The sequence below is a fragment of the Perca flavescens genome, chromosome 16 (assembly GCF_004354835.1).
Source record: "Perca flavescens isolate YP-PL-M2 chromosome 16, PFLA_1.0, whole genome shotgun sequence".
In the NCBI taxonomy this organism is placed as follows: Eukaryota; Metazoa; Chordata; class Actinopteri; order Perciformes; family Percidae; genus Perca; species Perca flavescens.
The window spans coordinates 29,835,230-29,855,140 of NC_041346.1; the positions used below are offsets into that span (position 1 = coordinate 29,835,230).

Sequence of the window (19,911 nt, forward strand, 5' to 3'; positions counted from 1 at the left end):
CCCTTCTAAAAATATTAAAACCTTTAACTAATAATTCAGAGTTTTGAATAGAACTTTTGAGATGTGTCTCAGATAGGGCTAATATATTAATTGAATACTTGTGCACTAAATCATTAATGTCTTGAATTTTATTCCTTATGCTACAAATATTTATATTTATATTTAAATGTGCCAAAACCAAACCTTTACTAGTTTTAGTTGTACACATTAGTGTGATATAAGGAAAACAATTACAAAACCCATCAAAAACATAATCCTTTTACCCTAAAATATATCTCAGTCCTGAATCCTTTCATCTCTAGGCAAAATCACCAATTTATCATACCTTAGTATTGCCTTTTCGCCTTGGGCTCTAGCAGCTTTAAGCTTTGGCCACAGTTCCTTTCTTCTTTGAAGCACAGCCCCAGAGAAATCTTCGTTTATGTAAGTGTTAGTCCCCTTAAGCTTTCTAGCGGAGGAAAGAATGCGTTGTTTATCCTTCAAACGCAGTAGATTCACCATGATTCTCCTTGGCCTTCGGCCCTCCTGGTACTGACCCATCCAGTCCCAGATTATTGGAGAACATGTGTTGTATCTTCTGCTCCAAACCACTCCAACTCTCTTCCTTATCATCTATTATACCATCAATGACAACATTTTTCCTTTTATGTTGATTTTCAATGTGGTCAAGCTTAGTGAACATTTCACCAATGTCTCGTTTTAAATCCATTAAGTCATTTCCAGAAGATTTTATTTTGGCTTCAGATTCTTTATATCCTGATTTCGTCTCCTCCATCATTTTGTTGTGTGAATTCTAGGCTTGTCTTCAACTCTTGTACATTGCGTATAACACCATCCAATCTCTTATTTGTTCCCTCCATAAACACTTGTATGAAACATTTAAAGTTGTCTTGCTGCTGAGTTAGCATGTCTTTATAAAAATCTCTCTGCTGCTCCAGCTTTTGAGAGAGTACACTCATGGTAACAACAGACTCTTCCTCACACACTGCAGCTTTAGCTTGCTTAGGAGGCATGATCTTACCAAGATGTACAAAAGGATAGTTGAATGATGTAAAAAATGCTGATGTCCAGGCCCACCTCCAGCCGAGGCCTACCAAGCCGAGAAGCCTCTCGACTTAGTTTAACACCGCGCTTCTTGTGCAGAGTTATTATACTCCACTAGATATAAAAAACTGAAGCATAGATAGAATTTGCTTCGACAAGTAAATCACTGCTAAGATTTCCAACAGGATTCTCTAGATGTTTGTTGGATTGAAATGTTGGATTGAAATGAGGGTGCACACTCAACTCAACCTTAAATTAGAGGCAATAAAAGACCACAAGTCATCCCAGTCTCATATCAAGTGCACTGCCATACAGCTGGCAAAGACGGGACCCCAGGAGCAGAGTGTGGCAATAAAGGCTATCTGCTCTACGCAGGCTTTTTTTTTCACATCACTTTTTATTTGCCTATATTAACAAAATATGTATTAATAATAAAAAAGAATGTATTGAAGCAGTAATATTTCAAAAATATGCTAGTGCACTTTCTTTTATCACTTTTAATTCCGGAAAAAGTGGCTGGTAAAATTGGGCAACAAAGTAAATTTCCCACACTGATCTCAAGACATAATTTGTCAAATACAGAATGCCAAAAATGTGTCCCAATGCACCTGGTCGCATTTTGCAGTATGCAAGCCAGCATGATTTCTGACCCACAATCCTCTGTGCAGCATATCTGAGCAAGAGGCTCAAAGTTCAAGCTGCGATGTTATCACAGAGTTTCACAGAGTCTTAGAATCAGAGGGTTTGGAGATGGCTCCCCAGTTTACTAAATGACTGAGTTGTCCTCTAATTAAGTTTAATAAAAGTTTATATTGTTTACAATAATTCAAACACAGTCTTTGCCTGAATTAGAGTAAAGTGAAAGCAACTTTAACTCTAATTGGGTCTTATCTCTCTCAAACACCTGAGTGAAACTATATCCTAGCTCACACAATCCTAGGTAAGAAACACAGCTCAAACACAGTTAACATCAGACAGCAGATACAGTAACAGAGAAGCAGAGAAGTCTATTTAAAGAAAGTAATCAGTCTAGATTCAAGCAGTCTAGCAGTAAGAAACCTCCACAAGTCCAATGCACACTGCATGTTAATTATAAAAGGTCTCTATCAGCCTGAAAACATGTTGTTAACTAAAAGCTGCAGACAAAGTGATCTGAGGAGCTTTAACCTCCACTACATCCCTGGTTAGCAGGATGAAGGCTCCCTCTTGTGTCCTGCATCAGTTCACACATTTCACTTGTTAACCTGCTGGGATGTTCACTGCAGGAAGACATGTCCAAACTACACACAGCATCAGTAAAGAAATATTTGTAACCAAATGTAAAGAATCAACTAAACATCATCTGTTGTCTTATGTGTGTCGGGACTTTTAAGTCTGTGTAATATTTATTGACTCAGTGCAGAGAGGAAATGTTGGCTGTAAAAAGCAACAAGTGATAGAAAACTCTGCTCATTTCTCTGTGACAGAGAAGTTTTAGTGAGGAAAGTTGAAAGGACAGAGACTGACTGACTCTAAACATAAACACTGTACTTTGTGGTGTTTCAGGAGGAAAAGGGTATACTTTCATAGTTATACTTTCATATCAGTTTCACATTTTCTCCGTCAGCTTTGTATGAAACCCTGGAATGAAGACAGGAAGAAAAGACTTTGTTCATGTTAGTTTATTCATCGTGTAAAGCTTCAGTTTGTTCACACATCCCATCAGAAAAGTCTGTTCAAAGTCTCTTGTTCAATGATTTCATTAACAGATTCACTTCATCCACAAAATCACTTAGTTTGAACCAGAACCTCAGCTATGTAAAAGAGAAAAATGACTTATTGATTATTATTATGATAACAACATTTGGTCCGCCAAACAAATAAATGTAAATCTAGATTTCTTTACAAATGTCCACAAAGAGAACAAAGTGTGTAGGATGAAGGAGGTCTGGTGCTTTCTCTCTTCAGAGCCATGCAGTGGAAGAGAAACTAAATACACTTTTAGTTTGATTTGATTTCTGTGTCACGCCAAACATTTGGCCCGTCCCACATGGGATTACAAGACACCGCTATTTAACAGACATCTTCCTGTCCCGCAGATATATACATAAACAACAGCTAATATCTACAGATCATCTCGGTAAAGATTTTTTTTAACATATCGTTCTGTTTCAACAATCAATGGTAAAATAACAGATCTCAACTGAGCACATTGAGAGCTTCTGGGGCACCCCGAATTAGGGGTGCACCGATCCGATATTAAGATCGGATATCGGTCCCAATATTGACCTAATAGCTAGATCGGGGATCGGAAAAATTAACAGATCCACGGGCCGATCCAGTTTTGTTGGTTTTTTTCCCTTGTGTCGCATGCTGGAAGAGTTAAGTGTACAAATAAATAAGAATTCAATACATTACATCTGTTATTTTGTCTTAGTTAGGAAAGTCTGATTCCTTTGTCTCTTCCACATGGTGGAAGGAAGGTATAAGGTGGAAGGTGGACAGTTTATTATTAATTCAACAACGGTATCTGATCTTTATCGGGCAACAAAAACGTGTTGAAAAATGTTGAAAACATAGAATTTCACAACAATCAGCTCTCAGCAACAAACATGGAGACTAAAGTAACTTGGTTCAACATTAAGGTTTCTACTTATCCGGAGAGAGTTTTTACTGGCCCCTTTCTTTTTTAAACCTCGAAGAGGAATGTTTGAACAAACGTTTTTTAAAAAGAGTTGAAAAAGTAAAGAAAAACATCGGAAAAAAATGTCAAACTTTGGGAAAAACGGTGAAATAACATTTTTCAAGTCGAAAGCATTGGAAAACAACGTCAAATGTTAATAAAAATACATCCAAAAACGTGTTTAAAAAAGCATTAAAAAAACTTAAGTAAAAAAGTTTCAAAAAAACATTAAAAAGCATCAAAAAAAAGTCTAAAACAGAAGAAAAACATCAAAAGAGATGCCAAACTTAAAAAAAAAGAACAAAATAATTCAAAAAAACATGAACAAACAGAAAGCATAGAACAAACGTAAAAGAAAAAAGTCCAAAAATGTAACATTCAAATCTACGAGCGTTCTCCAACGGGGCAAGAGAACCATGACGTCTTTTATGATACGATCAACAGGCAGGTGGGTTGTTATATTTATTTGCCCCACGTGGCGTTTTATTTCCCCCGGGCCATCGGGCAACCATTATTGTTGAACCCCGAATAAGTTGAAGAGTTAAAACACAGAATTTAACCCTTAAATGGCTTCTGTCTATTTCAGTTTACACAACTCAGCAGAGGCTCCAGGATAAAGAAAAAGTCCAGCATAGAGGGGCTGAGTGAATGTGGTCTGGACTCTGTGGAGGAGAGTCATGGTTTCAGAGACGCTGTAGAAGGACAGAATACCTGCACTGTGATCCAGGTACACTCCTACTCTGGAGGACACAGGACCCGAGACGGGAGTTTGGACATTGTTGTAATAAAATATATAACTGTTGTTGTTACAATATAACGCCCAAGATTTGTCATTGTGTCCAAATATACAATCATCTGACCCCCCTGCTCTGCTGATATTCTTGTATGCGACTGATACATAAACTACTACTGTCCTCTCCACCTCCCAGTAACAACATCCAGTCAGACTCTCTCTACTCAGGACCTGACGCCAGTCAGTGAATCTGTCTGGGTGACTAGAATAAGACTGATGTTGACTCATTGCTGTTGCTCTCCGGTTCCCCTCAGATAATAACAGCCGTGTGTGTGCTGTGTTTGGATCCAGTGTGATTTCACGTGAATATTTTAAGAATCCAGCTCTGGTCTTGGGCTCTGGTTGTGGCAGTAAAACATCCACTTCAGTCCCTGTCAGTGAGACCTTTGTCCACTTCTCTCTCAGGACGTCCTGTAGTTTATCTCGGACTTCTGACACGGCTGCTGTCACGTCCTCAAAGCAGCTCAGAGGACAGATATGGATGCTGGATGCTGATTGGCTGAGAGGTGACAGTGAGGGGTAGTTGTGTAGAAACTGGTTGTGATCCTCTGTGTGTGAGAGCTTCTTCAGCTCAGCGTCTTTCCTCTTCAGCTCAGTGATCTCCTGCTCCAGCTTCTCCTGAAGCTCTCTGACTTGACTCTCTTTTCTTTTCTGCTGGGATCTGACCTGCTGCTTCACATCAGAGCTTCTTTTCTCCAGGAGACGGATCAGCTCGGTGAAGATCTTCTCGCTGTCCTCCACTGCTTTATCAGCAGAGAGATTGATGGCCTCCGCCTGCTGTTGAAGCAGCTTCACATCTTTCTCTCTGTCCTGGATTCTCTGCTGGATGTTTTGTCGACTCCCCTCGAGCTCTCTCTGCCTCTCAGCTCTCTCTGCTGCAGCTGAGACTGTGTCGTGGCCTTTATGTTCCTCCACAGGGCAGAGATAACAGATAAGCTGCTGATCAGTACGACAGAACATCTTCATCACCTCATCATGACGAGAGCAGACGTTCTCCTGGAGCTTCTTGGACGGCTCCACCAGCTTGTGTTTCTTGAATGTCTCTGATTCATAATGAGGCTGAAGGTGTTTCTCACAGTAAGAAGCCAGACATTGCAGACAGGACTTGTGTGCTTTGAGTTTTCTCCCGGTGCAGAAATCACAGGCCACATCTCCAGCTCCAGCATAGCAGTGATCAGCAGGAGCAGCTTGGAGTCCAGTCTTCTTCAGCTCCTCCACTAAATCTGCTAACATGGTGTTTTTCAGCAGGACAGGCCTCGGTGTGAAGCTCTGCCTGCACTGAGGGCAGCTGTAACTGTACTTACAATCCTCTACATCCCAGTGTCTTTTAATACAGTTCATGCAGTAGCTGTGTCCACAGGGAGTAGTCACCGGATCCTTCAGGAGATCCAGACAGATGGAACAAGAGAAGGTTTCCCGGTCCAGCTGAACTCCTTTTTGCGCCATTTTATCCCTCGCTCAGTGACAACGACTGTCTGAGTCTTACGTGCTGAGAAGGGAAGCTAGTCTGAGCTCTGATCTAAAAACAGCAGTGATACGCTGTTGTACTTCCCCCAGCATGCTGGTTACACCCATCTGCAAACTGTAGCTCTGAAGGGGAGGGAACAAGGAAAAATGAGCACAGAGTGGAGCTGGCTGTGTTTGAGAGCGGGAAGAGGGGGGAGGGGTTATCAAGCTTAGTACATTCCTGAAAGAGGAGCGCTTTGAGAGAGAGAGATACTGGGTGTGTTGCAATGCCCATACTACCATTAGTATGACAGAAAAATATTTACTATGTCTCGATACCAAAAATGTGTCTCAATGCACCTGCTCACATTTTGCAGTATGCAAGCCGGAGTGATTTTTAACCCACGATCCTCTGTGCAGCATATCTGAGCAAGAGGCTCAAAGTTCAAGCTGCGATGTTATCAGAGTTTTATGTACCAAATGTCTGCAGACTGTACTGCAGGCAACAGTACGTACTTTGTAAGAGCCGCTGCAGTTTGTACTAAAGTAAAATGAAAAAGTACGCGATAAGGAACGCAGCAAAATTTGTTTACCACAGAGCTCTTTTCTCATTTTAAAAACTCTGCTGACTTCAGCTTTTAGGAGGTAAACTCTTCTTAGAATCAGAGGGTTTGGAGACGGCTCCCCAGTTTACTAAATGACTGAGTTGTCGTGTTATCAAGTAGAATAAAAGTTTATATTGTTTACAATAATTCAAACACAACCCTTGACAGAATCAGAGTGAAATGAAAACGACCTTAACTCTAACTGGTTCTTATCTCTCTCAAACACCTGAGTGAAACTATATCCTAGCTCACACAATCCTAGGTAAGAAACACAGCTCAAACACAGCAGTTAAGTTAACATCAGACAGCAGATACAGTAACAGAGAAGCAGAGAAGTCTATTTAAAGAAAGTAATCAGCCTAGATTCAAGCAGTCTAGCAGTAAGAAACCTCCACAAGTCCAATGCACACTGCATGTTTATTATAAAAGGTTTCTATCAGCCTGAAAACATGTTGTTAACTAAAAGCTGCAGACAAAGTGATCTGAGGAGCTTTAACCTCCACTACATCTCTGGTTAGCAGGATGAAGGCTCCCTCTTGTGTCCTGCATCAGTTTATACAGTGAGGAAAATAAGTATTTGAACACCCTGCTATTTTGCAAGTTCTCCCACTTAGAAATCATGGAGGGGTCTGAAATTGTCATCGTAGGTGCATGTCCACTGTGAGAGACATAATCTAAAAAAAAAAAATCCAGAAATCACAATGTATGATTTTTTAACTATTTATTTGTATGATACAGCTGCAAATAAGTATTTGAACACCTGAGAAAATCAATGTTAATATTTGGTACAGTAGCCTTTGTTTGCAAATACAGAGGTCAAACGTTTCCTGTAGTTTTTCTCCAGATTTGCACACACTGCAGGAGGGATTTTTGGCCCACTCCTCCACACAGATCTTCTCTAGATCAGTCAGGTTTCTGGGCTGTCGCTGAGAAACACGGAGTTTGAGCTCCCTCCAAAGATTCTCTATTGGGTTTAGGTCTGGAGACTGGCTAGGCCACGCCAGAACTTTGATATGCTTCTTACAGAGCCACTCCTTGGTTATCCTGGCTGTGTGCTTCGGGTCATTGTCCTGTTGGAAGACCCAGCCTCGACCCATCTTCAATGCTCTAACTGAGGGAAGGAGGTTGTTCCCCAAAATCTCACAATACATGGCCCCGGTCATCCTCTCCTTAATACAGTGCAGTCGCCCTGTCCCATGTGCAGACAAACACCCCCAAAGCATGATGCTACCACCCCCATGCTTCACAGTAGGGATGGTGTTCTTGGGATGGTACTCATCATTCTTCTTCCTCCAAACACAGTTAGTGGAATTATGACCAAAAATCTATTTTGGTCTCATCTGACCACATGACTTTCTCCCATGACTCCTCTGGTTCATCCAAATGGTCATTGGCAAACTTAAGACGGGCCTGGACATGTGCTGGTTTAAGCAGGGGAACCTTCCGTGCCATGCATGATTTCAAACCATGACGTCTTAGTGTATTACCAACAGTAACCTTGGAAACGGTGGTCCCAGCTCTTTTCAGGTCATTGACCAGCTCCTCCCGTGTAGTTCTGGGCTGATTTCTCACCTTTCTCAGGATCATTGAGACCCCACCAGGTGAGATCTTGCATGGAGCCCCAGTCCGAGGGAGATTGACCGTCATGTTTAGCTTCTTCCATTTTCTAATGATTGCTCCAACAGTGGACCTTTTTTTTTTTTCACCAAGCTGCTTGGCAATTTCCCCGTAGCCCTTTCCAGCCTTGTGGAGGTGTACAATGTTGTCTCTAGTGTCTTTGGACAGCTCTTTGGTCTTGGCCATGTTAGTAGTTGGATTCTTACTGATTGTATGGGGTGGACAGGTGACTTTATTCAGCTAACGACCTCAAACAGGTGCATCTAATTTAGGATAATAAATGGAGTGGAGGTGGACATTTTAAAGGCAGACTAACAGGTCTTTGAGGGTCAGAATTCTAGCTGATAGACAGGTGTTCAAATACTTATTTGCAGCTGTATCATACAAATAAATAGTTAAAAAATCATACATTGTGATTTCGGGATTTGTTTTTTTAGATTATGTCTCTCAAAGTGGACATGCACCTACGATGACAATTTCAGACCCCTCCATGATTTCCAAATGGGAGAACTTGCAAAATAGCAGGGTGTTCAAATACTTATTTTCCTCACTGTACATTTCACTTGTTAACCTGCTGGGATGTTCACTGCAGGAAGACATGTCCAAACTTCACACAACATTAGTAGAGAGACATTTAAATAGAGGTAATATCATGGAAATATTTGTAACCAAATGTGAAGGATCAAGTACACAATATCCAAAGTAAAGTAAGTACACAATGTTGCTATGTCCATACTACCAAAGATTTAGTTTGTCCCAATACATAGTTTGTCAAATGCAGAATGCCAAAAATATGTCCGAATGCATCTGGTCACATTTTGTAGTTTCCAAGTGTTAAGAAATTCTAAAAGACGGGTTTTTTTGTTTATTTCTGAGGAGGAAGGAGAGGCTAGGAGCAATTTGAAAGTTAAGCAAAAGGTTTAATAAAACAGAATGATGAAAACGACATGACAAAAACAAATGTTACACTGCAGCTGGAAGCGGACTGAAATCATGCTTCTCCTTTAGGAATTACATATATCAGTCTTGTGACATGACAAAACAATACACTGTAAACAGCAGACTGCAGAACCTGCTTCCCTGGTGGGGTCACAGATTTGCAGTCCCGAAATCATCTGTTTCCGAATTATATTCCTGTGGAATTTTGAGTGTTTCCTTGAATGGAAACTGTCTCGGATTAAGGACACACCCTTGATTTCAGGTTTACTCCAGGTCACAGACAAAGGTTTATCATGGTAGTGCCGATTCTATTCAAGTTTACAAGCTATGCATTTTCTTTGTTCTAATCAAGTCTGGCTCAACAGGGAGTGGCTCCCCAAAAGGCAGAAACAATAGGTCTCCGTGTGTGGGGACAAGGAGCTTTCTACCTTTATGCTAAATGACAGACATGATCTAATTAATTCTTTAGAAGCTAGGTTTGGGTGAGCCAGTCTAATGCTAATCAGTATTGTTATATGATTAGATCTAGCTGCAGGTTACATAGAACCAAAAGTACATTGTTTTCAAAACATAAGCATGGTTTTAACTTTTTTATCGTCAACACAAGCCAGCGCGATTTCTGACCCACAAACCTCTGTGCAGCATATCTGAGCAAGAGGCTCAAAGTTTGAGCTGCAATGTTATCACAGAGTTTTATGTCCCGATTGTCTGCAGACTGTACTGCAGGCAACAGTACGTACTTTGTAAGAACAGCTGTTGTACTAAAAGTAAAAAAAGAAGTATGCGATAAGGAACACAGCAACACTTGTTGACAACAGAGCTCATTTCTCATTTAAAACGTCTGCTGACTTCAGCTTTTAGGAGGTAAACTCTTCTTAGAATCAGAGGGTTTGGAGACGGCTCCCCAGTTTACTAAATGACTGAGTTGTACTGTAATTAAGTTTAGTAAAAGTTTATATTGTTTACAATAACAATAAACACAGCCCTTGCCTGAATAGACGGCAGACACAGTAACAATGAAGCAGAGAAGTCTATAGAAACCTCCACAAGTCCAATGCACACTGCCTGTTTATTATAAAAGGTCCCTATCAGCCTGTAAACATGTTGTTAACTAAAGCTTGATTTCTGAGGAGGAAGGAGAGGCTAGGGTCCAATTTGAAAGTTAAGCAAAAGGTTTAAAAAAAAACAACGTGATGAAAAAGACATGACAAAAACAAATGTAAAACATAAAACAGTGCCAGCAGTGGACTGCAAGACATGCTTCCCCTTGTGAGGGGTCATAGTTCGCAGTCCCGAAATCACCTCTGTTTCCGAATTATATTCCTTGAATAAAAAGTCTCTCAGGATAAGGACTCACCTCTGATTTCAGGTTTACTCCAGGTCACAGACAAAGGTCATTTATCACGGTAGTGCCGATTCTATTCAAGTTTACAGAGATATGCATTTCCTTTGTTCTAATCAAGTCTGGCTCAACAGCGCATGGCTCTCAAAGCTGTTTAAACAATAGGTCTCATTGTGTGGGGAAAAGGAGCTTCTACCTTTATGCTAAATACAAACAGACATGATCTAATTAATTCTTTAGAAGCTAGGTTTGGGGTGAGGCAGTCGAATGCTAATTAGGCTTAATCAGTATTGAAACAATCTTTTTTGGCTCAGTTTCAGTCTCACAGCAGTTTACATCAAAAAAGTTACATTTTTGACCTTAAAGTATATTGCTCTAAAACATCCCCAATGTTTTAACTTTTTTAACTTCAACAGTTTACAACAGAACTAATTTCTCATTTAAAAATGGCTTACTTGAATTCTGATAGGTCGACCGTTCATTCAACCCTTATTACCATATTAACCCATATTTGGGCTGCACAATAGATAATTTTTTTATCGGCATCGCAATATCAACTGGATGCTACGAGTGATGCAGACCAACTGCCACTGTGCTTGTTTGAAAGCCATGGGCTGTGTCTCAAACCGCCTGTGTAGTGTCTGAATGTTCATAACCTTAAAGCGCCCATATTATGCTAATTTTCAGGTTCATAATTGTATTTTAAGGTCTTACCAGAATAGGTTTACATGGTTTCATTTTCATATTTTTGTTGTACTGCACAGCTCTCTCTCTCTCACTGCTGCAGCTCCTCTTTTCACCCTGTGTTCAGGTCTCTGTTTTAGCTACAGAGTGAGACCTCTTTTCTTCTTCTGTACTATCTTTGATTGCACTCGCACATGCTCAGTAGCTCAGATGTAGATCATGTCAGCTAGCTCCATAGACAGTAAAAGAAAGCCTGTTTCTCCAACTTCAGTCAGTTCCAAGGCAGGATCAGCTGGGAGACTTCTTCTAAACCAGGGAGCACATGGAAGTAGTTCTTTTGGAGATTATGGTGAACTTGTGTGTGTTGTAGCAGTGCTTTGCTACTGAGAACGAGGTAGCATGCTACGAGCTAACGGTTGCAGTTAGCCAGCTCGTTTTGGCTAGTGACGTAGAAAGCCGTGCAGATTTTGACCAGCTCACCAGGAGACTGAAGGCAGGACACATTCAGAAACCAGATCTCACTCAGAACACCATGGATGGAAAAAAATGTTCATAATATGGGCACTTTAAGTTTAGGTTTCTGTTAGGGGCTAAGATGAACTTTGCCCCATTTTTGCTGAAACATCTGGAAAGTGTAACCAGAGGGGCCCCTGCTACATGTGGAGACAGCTCATTGGTTGTCCTTTGTTCTTACCATACACCCCCACCTTATGTTACCCAAAGCATAGTGTTCTGAAGCGTTTAAAGACTCTATTTGTCTGTTGTTTATTTCTAAAGAAACACAACAATGTATAAAAGGCTCCATTACCTTGTACCTCACGTTATGGCTCCGTAGCAGACGCTTTTATAAAATAAAAATAGGCTAACAATTGGGTCATAACCACGAGACTTACTGTCACACAGTAGAGGAATTACCGTATAGTACAGGAGAAGCTCACAGGCAGTTTTGAGTCAAAAGTTTGGAAATTATTGAGATTTCTCTCGGCACAGCTACCAGAACACTTCCAACTTCCAGACAGGTTGCTCATGTCACATCTACAGTACAGGCCAAAAGTTTGGACACACCTTCTTATTCAATGCGTTTCCTTTTTATTTTCATGACTATTTACATTGTAGATTCTCACTGAAGGCATCAAAACTATGAATGAACACATATGGAATTATGTACTTAACAAAAAAGTGTGAAATAACTGAAAACATGTCTTATATTTTAGATTCTTCAAAGTAGCCACCCTTTGCTTGTTTATTAATAAGGGAAATAATTCCACTAATGAACCCTGACAAAGCACACCTGTGAAGGTAAAACCATTTCAGGTGACTACCTCATGAAGCTCATTGAGAGAACACCAAGGGTTTGCAGAGTTATCAAAAAAAGCAAAGGGTGGCTACTTTGAAGAATCTAAAATATAAGACATGTTTTCAGTTATTTCACACTTTTTTGTTAAGTACATAATTCCATATGTGTTCATTCATAGTTTTGATGCCTTCAGTGAGAATCTACAATGTAAATAGTCATGAAAATAAAGAAACACACTGAATGAGAAGGTGTGTCCAAACTTTTGGCCGGTACTGTACGTCTTCAAGCTCAGTTGGAGGCAGCTCAGAAACGCTCAGCCATCACCGGAAAAGTGCTTCTAATATCTTTCACTGGTCAGCATTCACACCTATCCTACGTTTGTGTGTGTTACAGGACGATACCTGTAACTCTGGTGCTGACGGACTCGCAGCACCCGGATCAGGACCTGGGCACCCTGGAGCTGGCCGTCACCCTGACACCTAAAGATAGTCCCATAGAGGAGCGAAGAGACTCAACCGTACGTATATATATGTATATATATATATACTGCTCATCTGTCCTGTTCAATTTACTTTATTGGTGCAACGGAAAACCGAGTATCTTTGTAAAACACTACGATTACAACTATTGTATAAGATGGAAGGAAAGAGTTTTTGCAGTTATATGATGATGTTTTTCCATTTTATTTTAAAGTAATTCAAACAAAACAAGTACAAACAAAAAAACTAGTGTCTGGTTTAACAGGTCACAACACACAACCATTGACGAAGGGGCGCAAGTAGACACTGCTTTGTTTTAAAAGGTCGAGCATCACCGTAATAATCCTTTAATCTACTTATTGTTTCAACACTACTGGATTACAAGATCACAATTAACTCTTAAAGGACAAATCCGGCACAAAATGAACCTAGGGGTTAATAATATATGTGTACCGAGTCGACCCTTCTCTGGGACATGTTTTCATGCTAATCGAATGTGTCTCTAGCTTGAAACAAGCTAGTGCGAACAGCTGATTAGCTTCTAAAGCTAATCTTCGGGGCAAGGGTGAAGTAAAAACAAATCGCTAATTCTACACTAGCTAGCTAGCTTGTTTCAAGCTAGAGACACATTAGATTAGCATGAAAACACATCCCAGAGAACGGTTGACTCGGTACGCATGTGTTATTAACCCCTAGGGTCATTTTGCGCCGGAATTTCGCTGGAATTGTCCCTTTAATAATGAGTGTTTTTGCTGCGTTTGTGTTTCCCACAGCAGAGACAGGTTATGAAGTATCGGTGGAAGCCGTATGTGAATAAAGTGAGTGTAGTGGTGATTAGGCTCTTACAGCGTCGCCCTCATTCAACCCTTTTCCTACTTCTAGTTTAGGGAGAATCTTCTTCCTCTTTATCAGTCGCCGTAGAGAACAAATGAGTCTGGACGAGAACTTTAGTGATATGATTTAGTTTTTTACAGTAGTTGTTATAGGTTTTCTTAAAGTGCTCATATTATGCTTTTTGGCTTTTCCCCATTTACTTTATTGTGTTATATATCTTTTTGTGTACGTTATAGGTTTACAAAGTGAAAAAGCCCCAAAGGGACTTACCATCTCCAACAGAAAACACTGTTCACCAACTGCTCCAAACAGCTCTATTGTAGTCCAGCCTTTACTTCAGAGACCAACGTGGTCACTTTGGAACACACGTTATAATGCTCGGCTAGCTGCTAGCATGGTACACCCTCATACTCTGCTTCTGACTGGCTAGTAGTCCTTACCTAGGTACTGTCAGGGCACGCCCTCATACTCTGCTTCTGACTGGCTAGTAGTCCTTACCTAGCTACTGAGCATGTGTGACTCCCAACAAAGATGTAACAGAAGTGAGATGTCTCACTCTGTAGCTAAAACAGAGAGCTCAACACACAGGGTGAAAAGAGGAGCTGCAGCAAAGTACAGTACAACAAAAATATGGTGTTTTCTGAAAATTATACCATGTAAACCTTTTCTGGTACAACCTCTAAATAAAATTGAAAAATGAGCATAATACGAGCACTTTTAAGAGTTTGGAAAGTGATGTACAAGAACACATAACATATGACTGACACATGATAGAAAAACCCAATATGAAGTGTTTGTGAGGATCCCAAAGGAATCACAGAACATCACAGCAGACTGACTTGACAAAAACAGTAATTTTACCTCGCAGAACACAGGAGTTGTTGGCCTACCGTTGTCTCCATTGGTTTGTTTGTGTTATTGTGTGACTTTGGTGTTTTTAAAGGGTTAGGAACTATCAAACCAACTAACCGATGGAGGCAGCGGTAGATCAGCAACTCCCGTGTTCTGCGAGGTAAAATGACTGGTGGCTTTAAAGAGAGCAGAGATAATGGCTTCAGTTCCCCGTCGTAAAGGGCTGTCTGAAAGCCAGGTGAAGCGCGGAAAATACTCTAAATATAGCGCACACTTAAACCAATATACACTACCGGTCAAAAGTTTAGGGTCAGTTAGAAATTTCCATTCCACTCCATTACAGACAGAGCTGAGATCAGTTGCATTGTTTTTTTTAACCAGGGCAGCAGTTTTCAGATGACATTAAGGTGCTTACATCATTGCAATTGTTGTAGAAATAAGTGGCGGATCTTTAATGCAATATCTACATTGCCCATTGTCAGCAACCATTCATCCACCGGTCCAAAGGCCCATTCTGTTCACTCATCTGATATCATTTTAAAAGGCTAACTGAGAAAACATTGGAGAACCCTTTCTCAATCATGTAAGCACATAATGTAATCTGAAAACTGCTGCCCTGGTTAAAAAACACAATGCAACTGATCTCAGCTGGTGTTCTGTCTATAATGGAGTGGAATGGACATTTCTAAGTGACCCCTTTGACCGGTAGTGTAGCTTTATTAAATTCCCAATTACAGTTTCCATTGTTATTCAAATCTAAACATTAAGTTATTTAAATACTTCTTTGCTACCCATACTTAAGTTTCCTCTTTTCACACAGTTAACAGTTCAGAAGATGGTTTCAGAAGGTGTGCTCAGCACTAAGACATTAAACACAAAGCCAGTCTCATCCATGTTTTATTCAGTATATAAATTAATCATCGGTCTGTGCTGCAGCTCCAGACTGAGAGAAAGAGACAAACAACAAAAAGAAAGAGAGAGGGAGAGAAAAGGAAAATCAACAGCATGAGAAAAATGGAAGACCGACAGCTCGGAAAATCAAAGTGTCATTAAAACTAATAAGGCCGTGAAATTGAAGTTTCAGCACATTCTTCACAATTAGGATCTATTTTAAGATGCTCTATTCGTGGAGCCTAATTAAAGTTGCAGTACCCCCTCCTCTTCATCACTTGTATTAGCTCCTTGTAGTTAAACCTGTCCTGTAGTGCCCTCTAGTGGCTTACACAATGCCGTGCTGCTCCTGATGTGCATCTCATTTAGATTTTGACACATTTTTGCAGCCCTCTAGTTATTAACCCTCATGTTGTCCTTGTCCATTTGACCTGTTCTCAGAACTTCTATATCAGAAATATGGGGTTCCTTTTAACCAAATTACTCAAAAAATTAAGTACAATTGCAAGTACTCAATTGCTACTTTCATTGAATTCTAGGTATTAAATTTTACAGCATTTGAAAAAATTTAAATGTTTTCATATCCTGACTAAACTTTGAGATCTGTCTGTGATTCTCCACCAAAATACGTCACTTTAATATTAGTCAAAATCATTCATCATTTCAAAATTAGGTATAATAGGTGTTATAATCTCCTATACATGGGATTTATTGACCATGAATTCCGAAAATGCGTGTAAAACTAGTGGTAATAAGTCAGTGTTGGTGAAAAATAGCATTGAAAACATGGAAAAAAAGGTGACAAAAACATTGAAAAAAGTGACGAAAAAAAAGAAGACAAAAACCTCAAAACAAATTGTCAAAAATATTTTTAAAAAACGTGTTAATTTTGACAGAGAAGGACATCAAGTGCATGGTCGACCAGAAGACAACACAAGGGTTAAAACCACTAGTGTTCTCCCACCTTGAAAAAGTCATGAAATAATGTATTTTGATGTATATTCAGACCATGCTGCTCAGGAGGTCCTGGAAACGATCCACAAAGGTAACTCATCATCATCATCATCATCATCATCTGTGTGTGCCCTCGCAGCTTTCAATTTACTGTCCTGAAACCTTCACGCTGATCGCCTCTCTGTTTCCATCATAACTGTTTTTGCTCATTTTAAAGGTCCCCTGACATTGTGCTCTTTGGATGCTTTTATATAGACCTTAGTGGTCCTCTAATACTGTATCTGAAGTCTCTTTTATATAGACCTTAGTGGTCCTCTAATACTGTATCTGAAGTCTCTTTTATATAGACCTTAGTGGTCCTCTAATACTGTATCTGAAGTCTCTTTTATATAGACCTTAGTGGTCCCCTAATACTGTATCTGAAGTCTCTTTTATATAGACCTTAGTTGTCCTCTAATACTGTATCTGAAGTCTCTTTTATATAGACCTTAGTTGTCCTCTAATACTGTATCTGAAGTCTCTTTTATATAGACCTTAGTGGTCCCTAATACTGTATCTGAAGTCTCTTTTATATAGACCTTAGTGGTCCTCTAATACTGTATCTGAAGTCTCTTTTATATAGACCTTAGTGGTCCCCTAATACTGTATCTGAAGTCTCTTTTATATAGACCTTAGTGGTCCCTAATACTGTATCTGAAGTCTCTTTTATATAGACCTTAGTTGTCCTCTAATACTGTATCTGAAGTCTCTTTTATATAGACCTTAGTGGTCCCCTAATACTGTATCTGAAGTCTCTTTTATATAGACCTTAGTGGTCCCTAATACTGTATCTGAAGTCTCTTTTATATAGACCTTAGTGGTCCCTAATACTGTATCTGAAGTCTCTTTTATATAGACCTTAGTGGTCCCCTAATACTGTATCTGAAGTCTCTTTTATATAGACCTTAGTGGTCCCCTAATACTGTATCTGAAGTCTCTTTCCTGAAATATCACCATTTCTAACCACTGGGGGACCATTGATTGGCTGGGGGGGGTGTCGCATATTAATGTTAAAAAACCTCATAAAGTGACATTTTCATGCCATGGGACCTTTAATATCAGGGCCCCATTTGACTGTTTGTTTGTCTTGTGTCAAAGATCTTTTTCTCTACTTAAACTACTTATTGATGATTGATGTAAGTTAGCTCGCTAGCTTTACTTAGCTTGGAGCAGACATATGTAGCTATGCTCATTAATCTTCGAGGCATTTAGCTGTGAGTGGGGTCTCCCACACCGCTCAATCCATTGTCGGCATCTTTCCGCTTGGGTCTTGGGCTTTGGAAAGGCGAACAAAACCAACCCTCCCTCTAAACGTTTTGGGGTACCTGGTGTCAGACTTGCAGGTGCCAAAGGCGCATCGTTTCACCATCTTGCTGAAATTGCAACGTTTGACTGGGGGGGTCCTTCTCCTTAGTTACAGTTGCTGAGCTAGGATTGGACGAGGACTGTTCGAGGGCGGGGTTTTGTGAACGATCAATTAAGCTTTCTTACGTAAAATCTGTAGAGCACGAAATGAGGATTAATCCAACGTTGAAACTAGTCTCCAACAAACGAACTGTGTGTGTGTGTGTGTGTGTGTGTGTGTGTGTGTGTGTGTGTGTGTGTGTGTGTCTGTGTGTCTCTGTGTGTGTGTGTTTGTGTGTCTGTGTGTGTGTGTGTGTCTGTGTGTGTGTCTGTTTGTGTGTCTGTCTGTGTGTCTGTATGTGTGTGTCTGTCTCTGTGTGTGTATGTGTGTGTCTTTGTGTGTGTGTGTGTGTGTGTGTGTGTCTGTATGTGTGTGTCTGTCTCTGTGTGTGTGTGTGTGTCTTTGTGTGTGTGTGTGTGTGTGTGTGTCTGTCTGTGTGTGTGTGTGTGTGTGTTTGTGTGTGTGTGTGTTTGTGTGTGTGTGTGTGTGTGTGTGTGTGTGTGTGTGTGTGTGTCTGTATGTGTGTTTCTGTCTCTGTGTGTGTGTGTCTGTCTGTCTGTCTGTGTGTGTGTGTGTGTGTGTGTGTGTCTCTGTATGTGTGTGTGTGTGTGTGTGTGTGTGTGTGTGTGTGTCTGTGTGTGTGTGTGTGTGTGTGTGTGTGTGTGTGTGTCTGTGTGTGTGTGTCTCTGTGTGTGTGTGTTTGTGTCTCTGTGTGTGTGTGTCTGTGTGTGTGTGTGTGTGTGTGTGTGTGTGTGTGTGTGTGTGTGTGTGAGTCTCTCTTGTGTGTGTGTGTGTGTTGTTTGTGTGTGTGTGTGTGTGTGTGTGTTTGTGTGTGTGTGTGTCTGTGTGTGTGTGTGTGTGTGTGTGTGTGTGTGTGTGTGTGTGTGTGTGTGTGTGTGTGTGTGTGTGTGTGCACGCGTACGGACGGATGGATCAGCAGCAGCAGTCCATCCGTCTCTCTGAGCTGCATCGGAAATCTCAGCTGTGGCGAGGGATCGTCAGCATCGCGCTGATCGAAGGCCGGAACCTGATCCCCATGGACCCCAATGGTCTCAGTGACCCCTACGTCAAGTTCAGACTGGGACCCCAGAAATACAAGAGCAAGGTACGCCTACTACACTGACCTCTGATCAGCCTCCTCTCAGACTACACTGACCTCTGATCAGCCTCCTCTCAGACTACACTGACCTCTGATCAGCCTCCTCTCAGACTACACTGACCTCTGATCAGCCTCCTCTCAGACTACACTGACCTCTGATCAGCCTCCTCTCTGTGTGTGTGTGTGTGTGTGTCTCTCTCTCGGTGTCTCTGTATGTATGTGTGTGTGTGTGTGTGTGTGTGTGTGTGTGTGTGTGTGTGTGTGTGTGTGTGTGTGTAGACGGTGCCAAAGACCCTTAGCCCCCAGTGGAGGGAGCAGTTTGACCTCCACCTGTATGAAGAGAGCGGAGGAGTGTTGGAGATCACCGTGTGGGACAAAGACACGGGGAGGAGAGACGACTTCATCGGACGGTCAGTCCATCACTTCTCCGTGTTCATCTGCATTCATTTGTTTTTATGTTCCTCATTTTTTATAATGAAAATAGTTTCCCAAAGTTGCCAGTGGACACATTGTCCTCTCAGTCTACAGCAGGAGGATTGTGTCAATTGTGACAATTTAACTGTCTGTTCACAATGGAGCTTTCTCACAGCAGACATGTTGACTTGTCAGAGTAGGAGAAGCACAGCTGACATTGATAACCTTACCGATGGCTCAGTTCCATCAAGTGTCCCAGTAAGATATTTCAGTGAGTCAGCATGAACAATACCAGGACCTCTCCTAAGTGGAATGCAGCCATCAGTAATGGTTTAATACCAGGGTCTCTCCTAAGTGGAATGCAGCCATCATTAATGGTTTAATACCAGGGTCTCTCCTAAGTGGAATGCAGCCATCATTAATGGTTTAATACCAGGGTCTCTCCTAAGTGGAATGCAGCCATCATTAATGGTTTAATACCAGGGTCTCTCCTAAGTGGAATGCAGCCATCATTA

At 40.9% G+C, this 19,911-nt stretch overlaps 2 protein-coding genes across 4 annotated transcripts in view; one reads left to right on the top strand and one right to left on the bottom strand.

The window, feature by feature from the left end:
- mctp1b (multiple C2 domains, transmembrane 1b) overlaps positions 1-19,911 on the top strand; it is an 89,400-nt gene that overhangs the window by 43,050 nt on the left and 26,439 nt on the right. For 2 of the 3 annotated variants that reach the window (XM_028600803.1, XM_028600805.1), the window contains exons 5-7: positions 12,823-12,946; positions 18,821-18,988; positions 19,262-19,392. In XM_028600803.1, the coding sequence (XP_028456604.1) occupies positions 12,823-12,946; positions 18,821-18,988; positions 19,262-19,392 (423 nt within the window). The remainder of the gene's footprint in view (positions 1-12,822; positions 12,947-18,820; positions 18,989-19,261; positions 19,393-19,911) is intronic. The other variant, XM_028600804.1, reaches the window with a different exon arrangement.
- Positions 3,498-5,993, bottom strand: LOC114570507 (tripartite motif-containing protein 16-like). Its single transcript, XM_028600807.1, has 2 exons — positions 4,243-5,993; positions 3,498-3,647 (listed from the first exon to the last, which is right to left on the bottom strand). The coding sequence occupies exon 1, from the start codon at positions 5,943-5,945 to the stop codon at positions 4,284-4,286; it is 1,662 nt and encodes a 553-aa protein (XP_028456608.1). The 5' UTR covers positions 5,946-5,993; the 3' UTR covers positions 3,498-3,647; positions 4,243-4,283.

Excerpts from the sequence above, each read along its gene's own strand:
- LOC114570507 (XM_028600807.1), bottom strand. The coding sequence starts at position 5,945 with ATGGCGCAAAAAGGAGTTCAGCTGGACCGGGAAACCTTCTCTTGTTCC.